General features: G+C 41.9%; 1 protein-coding gene across 1 annotated transcript; it reads right to left on the reverse strand.

The window, feature by feature from the left end:
* Window positions 1-5045: 5045 nt before the first annotated feature.
* Window positions 5046-21421, reverse strand: LOC135243994 (transmembrane protease serine 9-like). The gene is made up of 14 exons (XM_064316155.1): window positions 21264-21421; window positions 18704-18724; window positions 17787-17949; window positions 17321-17592; window positions 16882-17021; window positions 16327-16621; window positions 14525-14687; window positions 14056-14327; window positions 13338-13477; window positions 12807-13083; window positions 11974-12145; window positions 9134-9393; window positions 7183-7280; window positions 5046-6859 (listed from the first exon to the last, which is right to left on the reverse strand). Exons 1-14 carry the CDS (start codon window positions 21316-21318, stop codon window positions 6527-6529), a joined length of 2661 nt encoding a protein of 886 aa, XP_064172225.1. The 5' UTR covers window positions 21319-21421; the 3' UTR covers window positions 5046-6526.
* Between the last annotated feature and the right edge of the window lie 1774 nt (window positions 21422-23195).

Below are 23195 nucleotides of genomic sequence, written 5' to 3' on the forward strand. Positions count from 1 at the left end.
GTACTACCGTTACTATTTTGTGACATGCTGTTTGTGCTGTACTTGTTCTAATAAAGATTTATATTGCTTGTCAGATCGCCTGTGTAATGGTGTTCAGTTCACTACCGAGCTGTTTGTTTTCATCGCTGATAAAAACTACCTACACATTTTGAAATCAGCTGATATATCTTAAGTAGGCTTGTCGCGATGTCCGTCAATACATTTTGTAATTACAATTAACAACTAAAATAAATGTGCATCTGCAGTTTCAACATTGAATATCCAAATATGTGCTTGCTAACAAGCTAGCTGTCTAAAATGTAATTTGCTAATCATAACATAACATATAGCTCGCTAACTGATTTTATGACATTCCAAACGTGTTTTTGACAATGTTGTCTTGATTATATAACCAAGGACAAAGTATTCACACACATGAATTATTATTTTTTGTTTCTCAAAGAGTGGTAGAGCCTATGTTTGGTGGAACTGTCATGGCAGGCGCACTGCCGCTAGCCATCTTTCCCGAATATATAAATTCAATTCTGAATATATAAGTACAATTCCTGAATATATAAATTCAATTCCCGAATATATAAATTCAATTCTGAATATATAAGTACAATTCCTGAATATATAAATCCAATTCCCGAATATATAAATTCAATTCTGAATATATAAATTCAATTCCCGAATATATAAATTCTCTTCTGAATATATAAGTACAATTCCTCAATATATAAATTCAATTCTGAATATATAAATACAATTTCTGAATATATAAATTCAATTCCCGAATATATAAATTCAATTCTGAATATATAAATTCAATTCCCGAATATATAAATTCTCTTCTGAATATATAAGTACAATTCCTCTATATATAAATTCAATTCTGAATATATAAATACAATTTCTGAATATATAAATTCAATTCTCGAATATATACATTCAATTCCCGAATATATAAATACAATTTCTGAATATATAAATTCAATTCCCGAATATATAAATTCAATTCTGAATATATAAATACAATTCTGAATATATAAATTCAATTCCTAATATATAAATTCAATTCTGAATATATAATACATTCTGAATATATAAATTCAATTCCGAATATATAAATTCAATTCTCGAATATATAAACAATTCTAATATATAAATTCAATTCCCGAATATATAAATTCAATTTGAATATAAATACAATTTCAATATATAAATTCAATTCCGAATATATAAATTCAATTCTGAATATATAATACATTTCGAATATATAAATTAATTCCCGATATATAATTCAATTCTGAATATATAATACAATTTCTGAATATATAATCAATTCCTGAATATATAAATTCAATTCGAATATATAATCAATTCCTGAATATATAAATTCAATTCTGATATATAAATTAATTCGAATATATAATCAATTCTGAATATATAAATTCAATTCCCGAATATATAAATTCAATTCTGAATATATAAGTACAATTCTAATATATAAATTCAATTCCGAATATATAAATTCATTCTGAATATATAATACAATTCTGAATATATAAATTCAATTCTGAATATATAAATACAATTTCTGAATATATAAATTCAATTACCGAATATATAAATTAAATTCTGAATATATAAGTACAATTCCTCAATATATAAATTAAATTCCCGAATATATAAATTCAATTCTGAATATATAAATACAATTTCTGAATATATAAGTACAATTCCTGAATATATAAATCACATTCCGAATATATAATTAATTCCGAATAATAAATTCATTTCTGAATTATTAAATTCAAAAACTCTTCTGACTATATATACAATCCTCATATATAAATTCATTCCGAATATATAAATAAATTCTGAATATATAAATTCAATCATAATTTCTGAATATAATAAATCAATTAATTCAATTCCGAATATATAAATTCAATTCTGAATATATAAATACAATTTCAATATAAATATTGAATATATCAATTCTCTGAATATATAAGACAATTCCTCTAATTCTGAATATATAAATTCAATTTCTGAATATATAAATTCTATTCTGAATATATAAATACAATTTCTGAATATATAAATTCAATTCCCGAATATATAAATTACAATTCCGAATATATAAATAACTCAGTTTATAATCAGGCAATTCACAAGACAGCCGTTTTTATTTTTTGAATAATTTTTTTTTTCTTCATGGGCTACTTCATGGGCCATTTTCATACCGCACTATAGTCTGAGTTGGCCTGCCGCTAGCCATCTTTCATAACAGGTAAAGATGGCTAGCGGCAGTGCACCTGCCATGACAGTTCCACCAAACATAGGCCCTACCACTCTTTGAGAAACAAAAAAATAATAATTCATGTGTATGAATACTTTGCCCTTGATTATATAATCAAGACAACATTGTCAAAAACACGTTTGGAAACACTGTCATTGCTCATTTTAAACTGAAAGAGGAAACGCATCTAGCTAGCTAACTTAGCCAAGCACCTCAAACACCGACATCGCGAGTTATTCAGAATTTAAGCAGCTCATCTGTACTCTTTGCGCGGTTTGGAGAAGTGTTTCAGGTTGTAAACGGGAGCAGGGAAACGTTCGCCTGGTTGAGAGCCTCGGCAAAATAGCATGCAGACCTCTTCCTCCGTAGTTTGGTGTGCGCTGGAACTTGGAATGTCATAACATATAGCTCGCTAACTGATTTTATGTTATGATTAGCAAATTACGTTTTAGCCAGCTAGCTTGTTAGCAAGCACATATTTGGATATTCAATGTTGAAACTGCAGATGCACGTTTATTTTAGTTGTTAATTGTAATTACAAAATGTATTGACGGACATCGCGACAAGCCTACTTAAGATATATCAGCTGATTTAAAAATGTGCTCGGTAGTGAACTGAACACCATTACACAGGCGATCTGACAAGCAATATAAATCTTTATTAGAACAAGTACAGCACAAACAGCATGTCACAAAATAGTAACGGTAGTACAAAACTCAGTTCAGAGATATTTCACTTCGGTATAATAACATAAGTAATTTTGTGGAGCCTAACACATTGTACTTACATAGCATTTGCCTCCCCTGCTGACCGTCAACGTTAACAGAATCGCTTTTCCTCACAGTTGTCAGGCTCCCTATTCATTCATTTTCGGGACAACCGAGAGGAACAGAGACGCTGTTAACGGACAGCAGATGTTGCTTCACGCTACGAAAACACAATGGAGTCGCCTCCAGAAAATAATTAATGTTATGTCGAAGTGCAACATCTCTTTAATCAGCTAACTTGATGTGGTTAGCAAGCAAGCTATTTAGCTTTCTTGTGAACCAGAGCTAACGTTATACTTACCTTCATAACCGAATATAAACTTCTAAAAAAATAATTTATAGCCCTTGTCCAGTTTAGACCGCTTAACGTTCACTGGCAATGCTTCGTCAATGCGGATAACATCGGACAGTGAACTTTGGCAGAGCTATCAGGGACTGTGAGACCACACTGTTTAGACTCAATTTTTCGCTGTCAGAAGACTTGCGTCCGTAGCAACGGTAACCGGAAACAAAGTATCCCTACATCCGGTTTCGCCATCTTGTGAAATAGCCCTATTGGGAAGGGAATGTTCAAAAAAATAATTTAGAATTCATACTATGGCTCATAGATTTGGACAAAAATGTTTGTGTGCGCTGAGAGTACTTCAAAGGGTAACTTGCCCGGAAATAGTTTTGATAAACGTTTCAGAAAGAAAGAAATATCATTTTAAATTTTGATTTTGAAATGAAAACATATATGAAGACAATATATCCTGAAACAAAAAAATATTGGCAATGAGGTAAATGGTCATAATTCTGTTGTGTTGTATCAATAATAATTGAACATAATTGTTTACAGCAAAAAGGGATTTGGAACATTCTGTCTGCCATTTCCAATCCGTTTTGAGAAAATCTCCATTAAAAATTATTGTTCTAGATTAACATTATGCAAAGGAAAACAAAGAGAATCACATTTTAAGACTTGGGAACCAGGTGCAATTTGGTAGTTATGGGCAATAACGCTGTTTCACATAGAGAAGTATAAAGTACATAAATAAGCCTGAATAATTGAAAGGCTTGTGATATACCTTCTGGTGCACTGAGAGAGCTCTAAAACTAGAAATTTCAGAGCTCATCACTCTTCCGAGGGCTACTTTTATTATAATAACCATGTTCTAGAAAATATGTTTGACACACTGATCTAGTGAACATCTCTCCAACTTACTCAGTCTAACTGAAGATGCATCTTAATCACACTAATTCAACCCTGGTCTAAACGGTAAACTCCTGGCCACCATACTGTCCTTTCTGTTAAAAATCCCTCCTCCTGGTCTTTTCTCAACCCTGCCCCCTAGTGGTGGTGGAATGAGCTTCCCACTACAGTCAGAACAGCAGAGTTGCTACCCATTTTCCACCACTTAGCCTACCAAGAAATGCAACTTGGCTGAGCATTTTGCCTGTGTTTGCTAGCGGTACCTATGCTAAATCTAAAATCATATCCCCTAACCCATTTGCTTCCTAATGGACGTGCATTGTCCATTTACCTGTTGCACCTGTTATGGCATCTGCCATGTTGTATGATATACTGACCAAAACTATTGCCTGTGTCTGTATGACTTAGTTTTGGCACTGTTCATTTGACTAAACCTGTACGTGTCCACTCACATAAGTCACTCTGGATAAGAGCATCTGGTAAATGTAAACATGTGGATGTATAGTGAAACTAAATAAACAAACACTTAGGACCTTAGTATGATCAAGAACATCAAGAAACATGTTTCTTAGAATCTTCCTGGATTCATTTATTTATTTATTATATTGTACATCCACTTTTAGGCATGTGGATGTACAAAATAAATAAATAAATGCTTTGGACCTTAGGATGATCAAGAACATCAAGAAACACATTTAATTAGACTGTTTTTATATTATTTTTATTTATATTCAATTATATATATATATACAACACCTGAGTACTTAAATGGCTTCAGATATGATTTCTATGGAGATGATTTACAATTTACCAAATTTTTAATAGGTATACAGAAGAGTGTGTATTGCGTAGAGCATATTTCCATTTCAGGCACATAATAATCAAGGCAGTAAAATTAATAGCGAATTATGAAAATAATACAGTATTAATAAAAAAAAGTATGAATTCCATGTGCAATGTTAGTACAGTACTACAGGGATTTGGTGATTTGTTAATTTGCCATACTATGGAAATTACATTTTGTGGTCTTTACACAACAGCCATCTACAGTCCACCAGGTTGTGCCATGCTGCTCCAGCCAGGAGTACTGCAAGAGCTCATTTTAGAGTCATTAAAAATAGAGTTTTATTGTTGTAAACATTTAAACACATGACTATGTTCATGAATACTCTTGGTCAGCCGTGTTGTCCTAATGGAGTGTAATATTGAGCTCTGCATAGATACCCAGCATGTCCTCTGCCTGGTAACAGGTACCACAAGTAAGAGGCAGAGCGGCCCCTACTGGAGAAGGAAGGAAATGCGCAGTAGAACAGAAGAGAGCCCTGTTACTGACAGGGTACTGAAAAGCTAAGGTAAAACGCCAAAGAAACCGTGACCAGTGATGCCAAGCAGTGCAGAAAGCATCTTCAGACCAGCTAAGCTTTATTCCTTTGGAAGCTGGGGTGGGGTGTGCAGTGGGGGTTGGGGGGTCTTAGTCTATGCAAGCAATTTATTCTGTAATTCAGATAAGTTTGTTCAGTGTCTCCCATCTGACAGTGACGGCTACGTTGTCTTCCCTGAGATATTGCGCTGTCCATAAATTATCTATACACAGGATAAATATAACAATGAAAAACCCAATTTACTTCAAAAGCATACATTGACAACTCACCAACAGAGCATCAGTATTTATAAATAAAATTATCTCTGGTGCAACAGGTGAGTGAATGTGTCACTATTCTTCACACACACACACACACACACACACACACAGTAATACAGTCTGTTCTAAATATTTTGTGTCATCAAGTGTTTACTTGTTCCTCCATTTTATATCACACAGTACCATAGCTGCAACTTACTACTGCAGATTTAAAAAACACACACAAGTGCACGCGTCCCTAAAAACACACACTGCAATTCCATGAGGAGTCACTATTGCACAATGAGGATGCCCTGGAGACTGAAACCCTCCCTCCTTCCCTGCATAGGCCTGAGGAAACCCCACCCACAGCAGGCACCGACAGCGTCAGGATCCGCTTCTGAACTGTGGAGTGCAGCACTGCCCCAGGACTAGTGCTTTTGCTTCCTGTGAGCTTAACCATAATGAATATACGAAGAATACATTCAAAAAATCTGCCACTGAACCTGTCCATAAGCATCTCTGATATTACCCGGGTAAAAGCTTCTTGAGTTTAATATATTTAATGCATTCTTGGTATATTTCGGAAAGTTTGAAAAACAGTAACAGGTTAGTGGTACCCTAGCCAGCCAGTACGCAGCACAAACAGCTGCATGGTCCTAGCTTGAGCAACTGGACAGAAAGCCAAGGAAGAGAGGGAGTAGGAGGACGGAGGAGAGAGGGAGAAGGTGAGCGGCCTCGCTCGTCGTGTTGGAGGGGCGGGAGGACGGTGCCGGGGTGATGGGGGAGGTAGGGGGAGGGAAGCTGCCCACATTCTCGCGGAGGAACATGGAAAACGCTGAGGTTTTGGTGAAAACCTGGACAGCGGGGTCCATTCTGCTTCTGCTGCTGCTGCTGTTCTGAGTGGCATTACTGCTGCCGTCCACTGTGATCACTGCCAACTGGACCCAGGAATTGCCCTGCTTACACACCAAGGGCCCGCCCTCATCTCCCTGGAGACGGAAACGCACACACGCATGCACACGCCCGCACACACACACACAAACACGCACACGCACGCACACACATGTACACACACACACACACACATGCACACACGAACAGAAGCACACACAAACACGCACACGAACACACATGCACACGCACACATAAACACGCACACACACATGCACACACACACACACACACGGGGCAGAGAGTGAGAGAGAGAGAATGAGAAATTACACATGATATACAAGGTGTCACACCAAGCAAAGTAATGAATCGTGTCTGAGGACAGAAGGGCGGTTGAGGGAGCGCTGTGCGGTGTAGTCACCTGCTGCAGTGGCAGAAGTTGAGTGCAGATGTTTTCGGAGGAGGAGCCGTTCCCACAGCTGGCTATGGTGGTCTGGAACTCCTGCAGAATTTGCTGCGCTGTAGAGGGGAGTGTGTGTCACTCAACACTGATCCACTCTGCTCAGGCCACTGAGACACTCAACACTGATCTGCTCTGCTCAGGCCACTGAGATACTCAACACTGATCCACTCTGCTCAGACCACTGAGATACTCAACACTGATCCACTCTGCTCACATCACTGAGATACTCAACACTGATCCACTCTGCTCACAGCACTGAGATACTCAACACTGATCCACTCTGCTCAGGCCACTGAGATACTCAACACTGATCCACTCTGCTCACAGCACTGAGATACTCAACACTGATCTGCTCTGCTCAGGCCACTGAGATACTCAACACTGATCCACTCTGCTCACATCACTGAGATACTCAACACTGATCCACTCTGGTCAGGCCACTGAGATACTCAACACTGATCCACTCTGCTCAGGCCACTGAGATACTCAACACTGATCCACTCTGCTCAGGCCACTGAGATACTCAACACTGATCCACTCTGCTCACAGCACTGAGATACTCAACACTGATCTGCTCTGCTCACAGCACCGAGATACTCAACGATCCACTCTGCTCACAGCACTGAGATAATCAACACTGATCCACTCTGCTCACAGCACTGAGATACTCAACACTGGTCTGCTCTGCTCACAGCACTGAGATACTCAACACTGATCCACTCTGCTCACAGCACTGAGATACTCAACACTGATCTGCTCTGCTCACAGCACTGAGATACTCAACACTGATCCACTCTGCTCACAGCACTGAGATACTCAACACTGATCCACTCTGCTCACAGCACTGAGATACTCAACACTGGTCTGCTCTGCTCACAGCACTAAGATACTCAACACTGATCTGCTCCGCTCACAGCACCGAGATACTCAACGATCCACTCTGCTCACAGCACTGAGATAATCAACACTGATCCACTCTGCTCACAGCACTGAGATACTCAACACTGATCTGCTCTGCTCACAGCACTAAGATACTCAACACTGATCCACTCTGCTCACAGCACTGAGATACTCAACACTGGTCTGCTCTGCTCACAGCACCGAGATACTCAACACTGATCCACTCTGCTCACAGCACTGAGATACTCAACACTGATCCGCTCTGCCCACAGCACTGAGATACTCAACACTGGTCTGCTCTGCTCACAGCACTAAGATACTCAACACTGATCCACTCTGCTCACAGCACTGAGATACTCAACGATCCACTCTGCTCACAGCACTGAGATACTCAACACTGATCCACTCTGCTCACAGCACTGAGATACTCAACACTGATCTGCTCTGCTCACAGCACTGAGATACTCAACACTGATCTGCTCTGCTCACATCACTGAGATACTCAACACTGATCCACTCTGCTCACAGCACTGAGATACTCAACACTGATCCACTCTGCTCAGACCACTGAGATACTCAACACTGATCCACTCTGCTCACAGCACTGAGATACTCAACACTGATCCACTCTGCTCACATCACTGAGATACTCAACACTGATCTGCTCTGCTCACAAAGCCGAGATACTCAACACTGATCCACTCTGCTCAGGCCACTGAGATACTCAACACTGATCCACTCTGCTAAGGCCACTGAGATACTCAACACTGATCCACTCTGCTCAGGCCACTGAGATACTCAACACTGATCCACTCTGCTCAGGCCACTGAGATGCTCAACACTGATCCACTCTGCTCACAGCACTGACCAACGTTTCCCAGCATGCATTCAACTACAAACCCCAGGTTAGATACAATAGGTCTCTGCATATTGTAGGACCAGCAATGATAGCGGTAACTGCACGCGGGGGAAACAGGAAACAGGAAGCCGTTCTCGCGCGTGCGCTCACCTCCTCCCTGGCCGGCTCCCCAGCCGGTCACCCAGCACTGTGTTCCTACGCCAAAGCCCGTGCCGACGAGGTCCACGCACACCGGCTGGATGTAGTTGGTGAGCGTCGGCTTGCCGGCCAGCTTCAACAGCGCTATGTTGGCGCCGGTCTGGTTGCTCAGGGTGATGTTCGACACGTTCACGGCCATCTGGAAGGGGTTGGATCCGTTCTGGCTCAGACGACCCAGAAACACGGTCCATTCCGCAGGGTTGGGATTGGGGCTACGGACGGGAACGAGTCCCAAAAATTTAAAGGCTGCAATCTAAATCATTTTCAATAGTTATACCATATACAAAGAGACAAACAAAACGTCAAAAAGCCAAGTGAACTCAAGAACACTTTGGCAAACAGAAACGTTTATCAAAGCGTCATCTCATGTTGTTTCTGTTTCAGTTCTGTCACTGCCAAATTCACATCATTCCATTCCATTCCAATATGATCTTCTGGATGTTTCCCCTCATCCTTCAAGAAGGCCCACATCACCCCGCTGCTGAAGAAACCCACACTGGATCCTTCAGTCATTCAGAACTACCGCCCGGTATCTCTCCTCCCTTTCCTATCCAAAACACTCGAACGTGCTGCATCTAACCAGCTCTCTGCTTTCTTCTCTGAGAACAACCTGCTTGATCCCCACCAGTCTGGCTTCAGGCCTGGCCACTCGACTGAGACTGCACTCCTCTCGGTCAGTGAGTCACTCCATGCCGCACGAGCAGCCTCCCTCTCCTCTGTCCTGATTCTTCTAGACCTCTCCGCTGCATTTGACACTGTGGACCACTCTACCCTCCTGTCCTCCCTGGCAGCAACAGGGATCCGCGGCACAGTCCTTGACTGGATTGAGTCCTACCTCTCTGACCGCTCCTTCCAGGTTGCCTGGGCGGGTAAGGTATCACCACCCCGTCCCCTCACCACCGGAGTTCCCCAGGGCTCAGTCCTTGGTCCCCTTCTCTTCTCCATGTACATCAGATCTCTTGGCCCTGTAATATCTGCCCATGGCTTGTCCTATCATTCCTATGCCGACGACACGCAACTCTTTCTCTCCTTCTCCCCATCGGACACACAGGTCCCCGCCCGCATCTCCGCTTGCCTGAGGGACATACAGATCTGGATGGACAATCACCACCTGAAGCTCAACCCGGGAAAGACGGAGCTAATCTTTATTCCTGCTCTATCCTCTCCCCTCCTCGACTTTTCCATTTCCTTAGGGGACACCGTAGTGACATCATCACCCTGCGCCAAGAATCTCGGAGTGATGATGGACAACAGGCTGTCCCTCTCCAACAACATTGCAGCAGTAACCCGGGCATGCAGATTTTTCCTATACAACATCCGCAGAATCCGCCCCTTTCTCACCACCTACTCAACCCAGCTCCTGGTCCAAGCAATGGTTCTATCCCGCCTGGACTACTGCAACTCTCTTCTGGCTGGACTACCGGCATCTGCCACCAGACCCCTGCAGCTCATCCAGAATGCTGCGGCTCGTCTGGTCTTCAACCTCCCCAGACACTCCCACGTAACTCCCCTGCTCACTACCCTCCACTGGCTGCCTGTTATAGCTCGCATCAAATTCAAAACATTGGTTCTAGCATACCAGGCAGTCAAGGGATCAGCCCCAGCATACCTTCACAAGATTTTCAAACCCTACATGCCAACCAGATCCCTCCGTTCTGCTACCTCAGGACGCCTAGCACCTCCCCCTCTTCGCACCTGCACTTCCAGAACACGTCTCCTGTCTGTTCTGGCCCCACGATGGTGGAATGACCTCCCTGTGGAGGTCAGAACAGCTGAGACTGTGACCCATTTCAAACGACGACTGAAGACCCACCTCTTCAGGCTGCACCTCTCCCCATCCCTCCCTTCCCCCCTGTAAATGACTAAACTTAGGGGTGTAACTAGGCAGCTGTTTAATAGGTGACTTAGTTGATGCGCCAGTCTTAACGACTACTTGTATTTTTATTTATTTTTATTTTTCCATAGATTGCGTTGTTGCCGTTCTCGTTGTTAGTGTTAGGGTTACCACCAGGGTCCACGTTGAACTATGCGGTTGTTCCCTGTACTTGGACCGGTACTTCTCTCTAGGGGTTTCGTCATACTTGTTCCTGGTTATGGTTATACACTTTGTTGTACGTCGCTCTGGATAAGAGCGTCTGCCAAATGCCTGTAATGTAATGTAATGTAATTTCTCGGGGAATAAACTAATGGTGGTGTTTTCACTCAAACCTTCACAGGATATGTTGTTGTTCCATTCCATTTCTCCTGGTGCCTTTAGGCTGAAATCGCGTTTCTCCAGGTGCTTTAAGGCAGAAATCGCATTTCTCCTGGTGCATTAAGGCTGAAATCGCATTTATCCTGGTGCTTTAAGGCTGAAATTGCGTTTCTCCTGGTTGCTGTGCTCATGGTTTTGTCCGAGCCGACATCCAGCTCTACGCCAGTGTCTCACGACCCCCGCGTGCTTATTGGGGGAGGTTCATGGTCGGTAGAATGTTTGTGACAGAAGAATATGCATGCAGGAGTGTTTACAGATTCCACACCAGGAAAAATATGACCTGGACTACTCCCAAACGCGATTCAGAGCAGAATCATTCTCACTCAATTCATATCTGATCTCTTCTGCTTGGACAACGAAAGGGGTCAGTTTGTTGTCAATTCAGACGGTTCCAGAAATGAATTGAAATTTTGTTCATGAACTGATGACAGCCACAGTAACCTCTGTGGTATTTATATTTTTTGCGGAGGATGCATTGGTGCGGGTGTCTACCTGCCAGGTCTAGGCAGCGATGCGACGGGTCCGCTTGGGTATTTACCTGGAGAAACACTGTGAGGCGCTCATGACGAACTCCTCAGAGACGAGGGTGCCCCCGCAGACGTGGGAGCCTTTCCTTTGCAGACTGACCTGCCAGGGCCACACCCCGCTCGCTGCCAGGCCACTCCCCGCACCAACGCGGCTGTTGAGGGGAGCGCTGCCGCACACCACAGCTGAGGAACAGAGGGAAGAGTTACTACAACACCCAGAATGCATCAGTCAGGATTCTAACTCAACCTGTGCGTGTGTGTGTTTTAGTGTGCGTTTTAGAGGTCTGAGGCTGCCGAAGCTCAACCCAAACCAGCCCAACAAGCTCTGGCCAAATTTGAAGCCCGCTGCCCGACAGAACATGATCACAGAAATAACCAGCCCACGACACCATACAACGTAATAGAACAGAAGACAATGCAGTATTCACCACAGGAAAGCTGCCAGGGAAGTGCTTGTGTGGGTGCAGAGCAAAGCTTCTAGTTTTTTAGTGTAAGGTTATACTCAATTAGCAAATTAAAACATCTGTAACTGAGCTCTCACGCTTAGTTAAAACACGTTTTTCCATGGGTTAAATAAGTTTGTCACTTGACCTCTGCAACACACAGCACATGAGCTACGTTGTTCTTTCTGTGTGTCTTCATAAATTATGTTTGTGAATGGAGGAATCATTAATATTTTCATGTTCACCGTGATCAGATTAGGCTAGCTAGCTAGGTTTAGTGCCTGTTTGCCTTTTGCTAAACGCGACGTTAAAGAGTTTAAAGAATTTAATGTAATTGTTTGATCTGAATGGGCGAAATGGCTGCGTGCCTATTAGGGTGCAGATAAAAGCTTAACACTCACGTTTGGGGGTGGTGGTGGAAGGCTGGGTGACGGAGGGTACGAAGGGAGGCAGGCCTGGGCATGTGACGCTGTCGTCACTGTTCGTCCCGCTGGATGTGAATCTGATGAAACCTGGGGTGTTTGTCGTAATAGTGGACGTGATCCAGGCCTGATAGCGGGACACCCTGGTGTAAACCCCCGGCAAATTAGGACGTGCGCAGCCATCTCCGAAGCTGACGACTCCTGACTGGACCCAGAGCGAGCCCTGCTTGCTCACCATCGGACCCCCGGAGTCTCCCTGCTCACAACAGAGAGAGACCCTCAGTACCACTTCCCCAGTTTGGATATTTTTTTGTTTCTGTGAATGGGTTAATTTTTCACATACAGTGAGTGTATCAATAACGTAGACTTAAATCACAGTTTTAACACAGCACCATAGCATCATTCGGACTAACTTGAAATACCTCTACGGACACACCATTTTAATATGTAAATTAGAGAAGATGTTTTCCTTTAACTTTCATAGGTGTAAAAATATGGAAGATATTGCACCTGACATGAATCTTTGCCTCCTTCCAGTAGGCCAGCGCAGATCATGTTGCTGGTGATGGTACCGACTCCATATAGGCAGTTACACTTTCGGTTCCCCACCACGGGAATTTCTACCTCCTGCAGAACGTTAGCCAGCGACCCTGCAGAGACACAAGATCAAAACTTACACAGGCCTCTATGAAGGAGTAGTGAGTCCTGCTGTAGACGGGAAGAGAATGCAGCGGGTTACACGCAAGTGATATTATTAGTTTAAGTGCAGAGTGGCAGTAATGCCATTATGAGCAATTCTGTATGTCTGCATAAGAGCCAAGAAACAAGCCACCTCACATCAAAGCTTCTGTCACAGTAAAATTGTGACATGTATTTATGTGTCTGTGCAAGACCTGAAGTCATCAAACTGGGATGGATGCTTAAAAAATAAGATGAAATGAGTCAGCATCTGTGTCAGGCTGCAGTAACCACACAGGCCCATGAGATGTTCAATTTGTGGCTTAAACTTCAGCTAGATGTGCTGATTGGAGAGACATTCCAGATGGATAGTTATTGAGGTTGCCCGTAGTGCAGGACACAGACAGGCGCAGTCATAGAACCAGAGAGAGAGTGAGCAAGGGAGTGAAAAATTAAAAATCAATCCATCAGACACCATCCAGAAACATTCATTGGTCAACGGTGGCTTTAAATCGGTCAATCGGCAACGGGCTACGATCGACTCACTTACCACCTTCGATGAGTCTGCCGAAGCCGGTGACCCAGCTGTCGGTGCCGGTATAGAAGGTGCTGCCGTCCGCCGCCAGGCATACGGGCAAAATGTAGTTGCTGAAGCCGACGGTGGAGGACAGCTCCAGCAGGGCCATGTCGTTGTCCAGGGCCGTGCTGTTGTAATTGGGATGACGGATGATACTTACTACTGTTCTGTTCTGTTCATGTGGGTTGGTGCCCGACTGGACCTGCCGACCCACATAAACGAGCCAGTCTGCTGGATTTGAGTTGCTGAGGAGACAGAGAGAGCGAATGGCGGTAAAATAGAATTCAGAACTGATGTTAAACTGTCACCGCAGCCCTCAATTCCTCCGCCCAGAATGGCTTCCAAACAAATGGACAGCCGTCAGCAATATTGCCGTATTACTGGAACTACTTTAATGGTCAAATTCATATTATATATATAAAAATTACCCATAATTCCTCACCTCCCGAAGCAGTGAGCAGCAGACAGCACCCATTTGTTGTTGATGAGAGACCCTCCACAAACATGACTCCCCCTCAGATGCAGACTGGCTTGCCAAGGCCAGCTTCCCTCTTGGGCGTCCTCACCCCCCACAATCCTGGTGTTGAGGGCCGGCCTTCCGCACACTTGCAGACAAAAAGACGGAGGAGCATGAAGGCTGAATGATCAACAACCACACTTCCACAGTCAGCCCAGTCAGGTTAAGCCCTAGTGTCAAACACTCTTCTCTACTTCCTTCTCCATCATTGGGTGAAATATCTCTCTAAATCCCACCCATGCAAGGCCTCGTTTGGTGTTCACGCCATATTTCAATGTAATATGCGTTAATACATGAAGCGAACCGTGATTACCCTGCCTTCAATCTTAGCCCCTCCCCCACTCCACCCCAATCATAGACAGTTTTAGCAGAGACTGGTCAGGTGCTAGCATTAGCCATAATGCTAGTACAAATGAAGGGTAGCAACAATTAGCAAGTCTTTCATTCGTTGTGATTGGCCTCACTGTGGATTATGGGTAATTTTGCTACGAAGAAGTGCTCAGCCTGTTACTGGCTGAAAAAATGAATTGAAGTCAATTGGGAACTTCATTAAGGATGCAACTTAAACCCTGATAACAACGATTAGAAATATTTTATTCCCATTTTCTCTTCATGCACAAAAGAAAACTTATGTGCCTCAATGTATGGCAAATCATGAGGCGTGACAACTAATATTTATCCAGCTGAAAATGCGGTTTTGACATGGTGCTCCACTTTTGGTGCTGCAATATTTTATTATAACAGAAGTATAATGGCACCTTATATTAGAGTGAATATGGTATACAGTGTAGGCCTGAAGGAAGTGTTCTGTTAGACATTGATAGTCGTTGTCGTATTCATATTTTTATTGTCTTGTTTCTGCCAACTGAGTTAGACTCATTATAGACTATATTATGTATATAATTCTGAATATTTAAACATAAAAGTAACTAGTTACTTCAAAAAAAAACTATTTGAAATTGAGTTACTTTTAGCCATGTAGTGTATGTGGACAGCTGACATCCAACATCTCATCCAAAATTATGGGCATTAAATGGTAAATGGACTGCATTTATATAGCGCTTTTATCCAAAGCACTTTACAATTGATGCCTCTCATTCGCCAGAGCAGTTAGGGGTTAGGTGTCTTGCTTAAGGACACTTTGACATGGCCAGGGCGGGGTTTGAACCGGCAACCCTCCGACTGCCAGACAATCGGTCTTACCTCCTGAGCTATGTCGCCCCAATATAGAGTTGGTCCACCCTTTGCTGCTATAACAACCTCCACTCTTCTGGGAAGACTTTATACTGGATGTTGGACCATTGCTGCAGGGATTTGCTTCCATTCAGCCAGAAGAGCATTACTGAGGTTGGGCACTGATTTGGCAATTAGGCCTGGCTCACATTTGGCTTTCCAGTTCATTCCAAAAGTGTTGGATGGGGTTGGGGTCAGGGCTCTGTACAGGCCAGTCAAGTTCTTCCACACTGATCATGACAAAACCATTTCTTTATGGACCTTGCTGCATAGTTCTTTCTGTATGTCCGATTAAATTATATCTGTGACTGGAGGAATCGTTGATATTTTCATGTTCGCAGTGAAAAGATCACGCTACCAGCTAGGTTTAGTGCCTGTTTGCCTTTTGCTAAACGCGACATTGAAGAGTTTTAAGAAATGCATGCAAGTGTTTGATCTGAATGGGCGAAATGGCTGCGTGCCTATTAGGGTGCAGGTAAAAGCTTAACACTCACACATGGGGCTGGGCGTGGAAGGCCGGGTGGTGGTGGAAGGCCGGGTGGTGGAGGGTACGATGGGAGGCAGGCCTGGGCATGTGACGTTGTCGTCACTGTTTGTCCCGTTGGATGTGAACATGACGAAACCTGGGGTGTTAGTCGTGATAGTGGACGTGATCCAGGCCTGATAGCGGGACACCCTGGCGTAAACCCCCGGCAAATTAGGACGCGCGCAGCCATCTCCGAAGCTGACGACTCCCGACTGGACCCAGAGCGAGCCCTGCTTGCTCACCATCGGACCCCCGGAGTCTCCCTGCTCACAACAGAGAGAGACCCTCAGTACCACTTCCCCAGTTTGGATATTTTTTTGTTTCTGTCAATGGGTTAATTTTTCACATACAGTGAGTGTATCAATAACGTAGACTTAAATCACAGTTTTAACACAGCACCATAGCATCATTCGGACTAACTTGAAATATCTCTACGGACACACCATTTTAATATGTAAATTAGAGAAGATGTTTTCCTTTAACAGCCTCTTTCATTAGTGTAAAAACATGGAAGATATTGCACCTGACATGAATCTTTGCCTCCTGTCAGTAGGCCAGCGCAGATCATGTTGCTGGTGATGGAACCGACTCCATATAGGCAGTTACACTTTCGGTTCCCCACCACGGGAATTTCTACCTCCTGCAGAACATTAGCCAGCAACCCTGCAGAGACACAAGATCAAAACTTACACAGGCCTCTATGAAGGAGTAGTGAGTCCTGCTGTAGACGGGAAGAGAATACAGCGGGTTACACGCAAGTGATATTATTAGTTTAAGTGCAGAGTGGCAGTAATGCCATTATGAGACAATGCTGTTATGTCTGTATAAGAGCCAAGAAACAAGCCACCTCACATCAAAGCTTCTGTCAAAGTAAAATTAAAACCTGTATTAATGTGTCTTTGTGAGACCTGGGATGGATGCTTAAAAAACAAGATGAAATGAGCTACGATCGACTCGCTTACCGCCCTCGCTGAGTGTGCCGAAGCCGGTGACCCAGCTGTCGGTGCCGTTATAGAAGGTGCTGCCGTCTGCCGCCAGGCATACGGGCAAAATGTAGTCACTGAAGCCGACGGTGGAGGACAGCTCCAGCAGGGCCATGTCGTTGTCGTTGGTCGCACTGTTGTAATCGGGATGACGGATGATACTTACTACTGTTCTGTTCTGTTCATGTGGGTTGGTGCCCGACTGGACCTGCCGACCCACATAAACGAGCCAGTCTGCCGGATTTGAGTCGCTGAGGGGACAGAGAGAGCGAAAGGCGGTAAAATAGAATTCAGAACTGATGTTAAACTGTCACCGCAGCCCTCAATTCCTCTGCGCAGAATGGCTTCCAAACAAATGGACAGCCGTCAGCAATATCACCGTATTACTGGAACTTCTTTAATGGTCAAATTCATATTTATGAAAAAAATACCCATAATTCCTCACCTAATGAAGCAGTGAGCAGCCGACAGCACCCATTGGTTGTTGATGAGAGACCCTCCACACACATGACTCCCGTTCAGATGCAGACTGGCTTGCCAAGGCCAGCTTCCCACTGGGGCGTCCTCACCCCCCACAATCCTGGTGTTGAGGGCCGGCCTTCCACACACTTGCAGACAAAAAGACAGAGGAGCATGAAGGCTGAATGATCAACAGCCACACTTCCACAGTCAGCCCAGTCAGGTTAAGCCCTCTTGTCAAACGCTCTTCTCTACTTCCTTCTCCATCGTTGGGTAAAATATCTCTCTAAATCCCACCCACGCAAGGCCTCGTTTGGTGTTCACGCCATATTTCATTGAAATATGCGTTAATACATGAAGCGAACCGTGATAACCCTGCCTTTGGCCTTAGCCCCTCCCCCACTCCACCCAAATCATAGACAGTTTTAGCAGAGACTGGTCAAGTGCTAGCATTAGCCGTAATGCTCGTACAAATGAAGTGTAGCAACAATTAGCAAATCTTTCATTCGTTGTGATTGGCCTCACTATGGATTATGGGTAATTTTGCTACGAAGGAGTGCTCAGCCTGTTACTGGCTGAAAAAATTAATTGAAGTCAATTGGGATCTTCATTAAGGATGCAACTTAAACCCTGATAACAACGATTAGAAATATTTTATTCAGAGTACATAGTACAATACGTAGTCTGCACCAGCCTAAGTGTGCCGGATAGCGGACTGTGGGCTGAGCTTGCGGTCTGTGGAGACGAGGTTCTCAGGTTCTGATTCCCCACTTAGCTAGAGCCCAGACATTGCAGCATATTTTCTGTGATTTCAAAAACAATTTGAATGGAGAGGTACACAGACAATGACTTCACATAAGGAAGACAATAGAAAACTCTGCGACAAAATGGAAGCAAACTTACCATTCTGCTGTGAGTGAGATCCTGAAAGACAAGAGGATGACAACTTAGCTGAATCTCGTTAGCAGTGAATAGTCAGTTTACAGAAAACAGTTCCTGTAGGGCAGTTTGCTTGGCAATTGCTTATAAAAAATGTGTAATTCAAACCTGCTGCTGGTAATAGCCATGCTTTAGAAACAAGGAAAATATTTATTCATATAGTAAATACCCCACTCTGTGAAGAAAATGTATTCATTTAGTATTCCATACTTTGTTCTCCCCTAAATGGTTTGACATTTGGCAGATCGGTATTCACTATTAAGAAATATCCTGTCATGTCTGCTGTTTGTTCTATGTCAAGAGACTAACCGAAAAAGGCAAATGGACATTTCAAGTATTTCAAGAAAGACAGCAGACTTCCTGAAAGGGAATAATGCCAGGTGATTCCCAGTATCTGCATCAGCGCTCAGTGACATGAGGAATGCTCTATTGTACCATAGAGTGACTAGTTGAGTGACACATTCCATCGATGTGCGTCAGACAGGATTTGAGCGAAATACAACATGATAATCTATCATGCTGCGTCTTTGGTTACATTCCCGGTACCACTTAAATAACTGACTCTCTGTTTTTACATTATTATTATTATTATTATTTATTTATTTCTTTTGATAGATTACTTTCAGTTAGCATGCTACACTGATTCAACCCCAAATCCCACAGTGGAAAATGTTGTCCTGGATCTTCAATAACATAACACTGAATCATCGTTGAAAATCAAAGTAAAATGTTCCGATATGAAAGCAACAGCTTCCCCACCAGGACCCTGAATAACCACAGTCAAATCCATCATCTTGGTTATTTCCATGCTTAAGCGAGGCTGTGTTTAATATTTAATAATTAACATTTAATAGTCAATTAAGTTTCTCCATTTGAATTGCGTGACTTCCAGCCCGTCTATGAGAACCCTTGTGTATTCTGATTACTGAAAACACAGATTTAAGTTCCATAATTTTTTCTGACACAGATTCTTGGCTCATTACCATTTGCATTGTTCTTAAACTCTTCTAGCTGTATTAGATCTTTTTAACTTTGACTAAGTTAGTTCAAATTTTTAATCGCAGCTTTGTTTTTATTTGATCTCTGGGGTACTGTATATCTTGCCTCCAACTATTATCTTTCTTCTTTTCTTATTTTATCTCTGTTCTGTTACCTCTATAAAACACTTCCTGCTATTTTACTGAAAGGTGCTATAAAAATAATGTTTGTTATATTACAAGAAAATGCAAATGTTCCACTTTTCACAAGCTTATTTTGTCAAGTTAGTTTTAGTAATAACTTAAATAACTGAGCCTTGTTCATAACTAATTCTTTCTTTCAAAGTTTAGGAAAAATGTTGATTGAACAGCTTTCATTTTCCACAAATGGTTTAAATTCAATGATCAACGGTTCAGTTTTAGCATTTTTATGTTCACTGATCTCAGCTGTAAGCCTATTAATTAATTGATGCAAAATGTAACATTCAAAATTATTTCCCACAGCACGTTAAAATCATTAAAGGAAATTAAATCATTAGTTGTCCGGGAACTAATTTGACTGGTCGAAATTGATATGGGGTATTCATTCATTGTAACAGCAATATCATCAATATCCATTTCTGACATAAAGTGCCCTTAAGAGGATAAACAATCCCTCATCATACACTAACATATGTCATTAAAAAGAAATGTTTAGCTTATCATTCTTCAGAAATTTCAGTTAAGGTTGGAACACGACCAGTACTGCAGGGTGTTCCAGGACACAAATTGAGATCCCCTGTGGAACATCATCAGGATTATGTGAGGCTACATTTAAAGCGAGGATCTCAAACTCCAGCCCTGGAGGGCAGCAGTGCCCACAAATATGTGGCTTCTTTACCATCAGCCACCTATTTAGGCCTCAGGACAATGTGTGTGTGCGCTCTTTAGCCAATCGAGACAAAGTGTGTGGGCTCTTTAGCCAATCAGGACAAAGTGTGTGGACTCTTTATCCATCCACTGACTTAACCAGACAGACACGACAGCTTTCCAAGATTTGAGTTTGAGATCAATTTTTTTTTACTATGTACCTTTACTACTGAATTGTCAAAAAATCGCAGTTTTGTCCCAAAATGGCACAAGAAACACCAGATCCAACTGAGGGAGAAATCCTACAAAATGTTCTGACACAGAAACGACAAAAACTACTAATCCTGAAGCAGATTGCAGTTGTTTTAATGTTGTCCTTTTAGTGCCGTGCTGAATAATTAGCTACTGCTATTATTAAATAGCTATATTATCATGTTTGAAACATACTATCTAATTGACGTGCACAACCAGGATGCGTCTTGAAACAATTCATAGCTTTCTTTATCTAATATTGTTTAGCAGCAGTAAGTATTGTCAATACAATGTGACACCTCGTAAACTTTACTAAAGCCTGCACTTTTCTAGCATGGCTCTTTTTAATTGAGTGCAGAGACACAGATAATATTGCTTGCAATTAAAGACAATTCTGTTACAAACAAAAAAAGCCTTACAGGCTTTTATGTAAATTGGACACTTACCTGTTGCCAGAAGGATAAGAACAGTCACCACACAGATTCCTCTCCAAATTGCCATTTTGTTGAGTGAAGTTCTTAGTCGGCGTCTCTCTTTAAATGCCTCTCCTCTTTCTGTCTACCTGTTTACACCTCCCTCACTATGTATACCTGTAACCTAAACACGCCTCCTTGTGTCAACAACAAAAAAAAACATTAGCCTCTTCCTGTTCTTGCCCCTCTTTCATTTGCGTTGTACCAATGTACAAACCCTTGTACCAACCCTTTTAATACTTTTCCGTTTTCATTTAATTTATCCTTCATTCATCCTTATTCCTTTGAGATTAAAATTTTTTTTTTGAGGGTGTCGAGAATTCATGTGGTCCCCACCGGGGAAGGCGGTACTAACACAAATTCATGTATTAATTTAAGCATAGATACCCTTTCATACATTTGTTTCAAATTATATAATGGAACACCTTGAATACTGTGAATGTCCACTGTTTGCATTTTCTCTCATGTCCACTGGTTGACCTCTGCTTTCAGTTCCTGAAAAGTTTTATGTTTTTATTTTTGTTTGCCAATGTCTGCTAAAAGAATTAAATTCCAAATGCTATGATTTCACCTTCTTTGTTTCAATATGGACAGAAGTTTACCAAGTCTGATTAATTTGACAGTAGCAATCAATACTTACAATAGTAGTCTAAATAAAATTATATTGTTTAGTATTGATTCTGATCAATCCATAAATGCACTGTTTATATTTGTTAAATGTTGGATTTGTTCCCAGTCATTCTGTCATAATCATTCTTTTTCACGCTTTCATTTCTTATACTTGTGTTCACTGTAATTCACTCTTTCAGTCTGTTAGAACTCATTTGTATTTAACACAACACTCTACCCCTGTGTCTTTTGCTTCCTGTTAATCAGCAGTGCATTTGAGTTAAATATTAAATTCTACAGTCTGTGCAGAGCACAGACTAAAAAACTATTCAAGTATTCATAAACACAGAGCGGGGTAATAACTATCAGCCAGTATTCATAAACACAGAATGGAGTAATAGCTAGCAGCCAGTATTCATAAACACAGAGCAGGGTAATAACTAGCAGCCAGTATTCATAAACACAGGGCGGGGTAATAGCTAGCAGCCAGTATTCATAAACACAGAATGGGGTAATAACTAGCAGCCAGTATTCATAAACACAGAATGGGGTAATAACTAGCAGCAAGTATTCATAAACACAGAATGGGGTAATAACTAGCAGCCAGTATTCATAAACACAGAATGGGGTAATAACTAGCAGCCAGTATTCATAAACACAGAATAGGGTAATAACTAGCAGCCAGTATTCATAAACACAGAATGGGGTAATAACTAGCAGCCAGTATTCATAAACACAGAATGGGGTAATAACTAGCAGCCAGTATTCATAAACACAGAATGGGGTAATAACTAGCAGCCAGTATTCATAAACACAGAATGGGGTAATAACTAGCAGCCAGTATTCATAAACACAGAATGGGGTAATAACTAGCAGCCAGTATTCATAAACACAGAATGGGGTAATAACTAGCAGCCAGTATTCATAAACACAGAATGGGGTAATAACTAGCAGCAAGTATTCATAAACACAGAATGGGGTAATAACTAGCAGCCAGTATTCATAAACACAGAATGGGGTAATAACTAGCAGCCAGTATTCATAAACACAGAATAGGGTAATAACTAGCAGCCAGTATTCATAAACACAGAATGGGGTAATAACTAGCAGCCAGTATTCATAAACACAGAGCAGGGTAATAACTAGCAGCCAATATTCATAAACAGAGAGCAGAATAATAACTAGCAGCCAGTATTCATAAACACAGAATGGGGTAATAGCTAGCAGCCAGTATTCATAAACACAGAATGGGGTAATAACTAGCAGCCAGTATTCATAAACACAGAATGGGGTAAT

This window comes from Anguilla rostrata, chromosome 17, assembly GCF_018555375.3.
Source record: "Anguilla rostrata isolate EN2019 chromosome 17, ASM1855537v3, whole genome shotgun sequence".
In the NCBI taxonomy this organism is placed as follows: domain Eukaryota; kingdom Metazoa; phylum Chordata; class Actinopteri; order Anguilliformes; family Anguillidae; genus Anguilla; species Anguilla rostrata.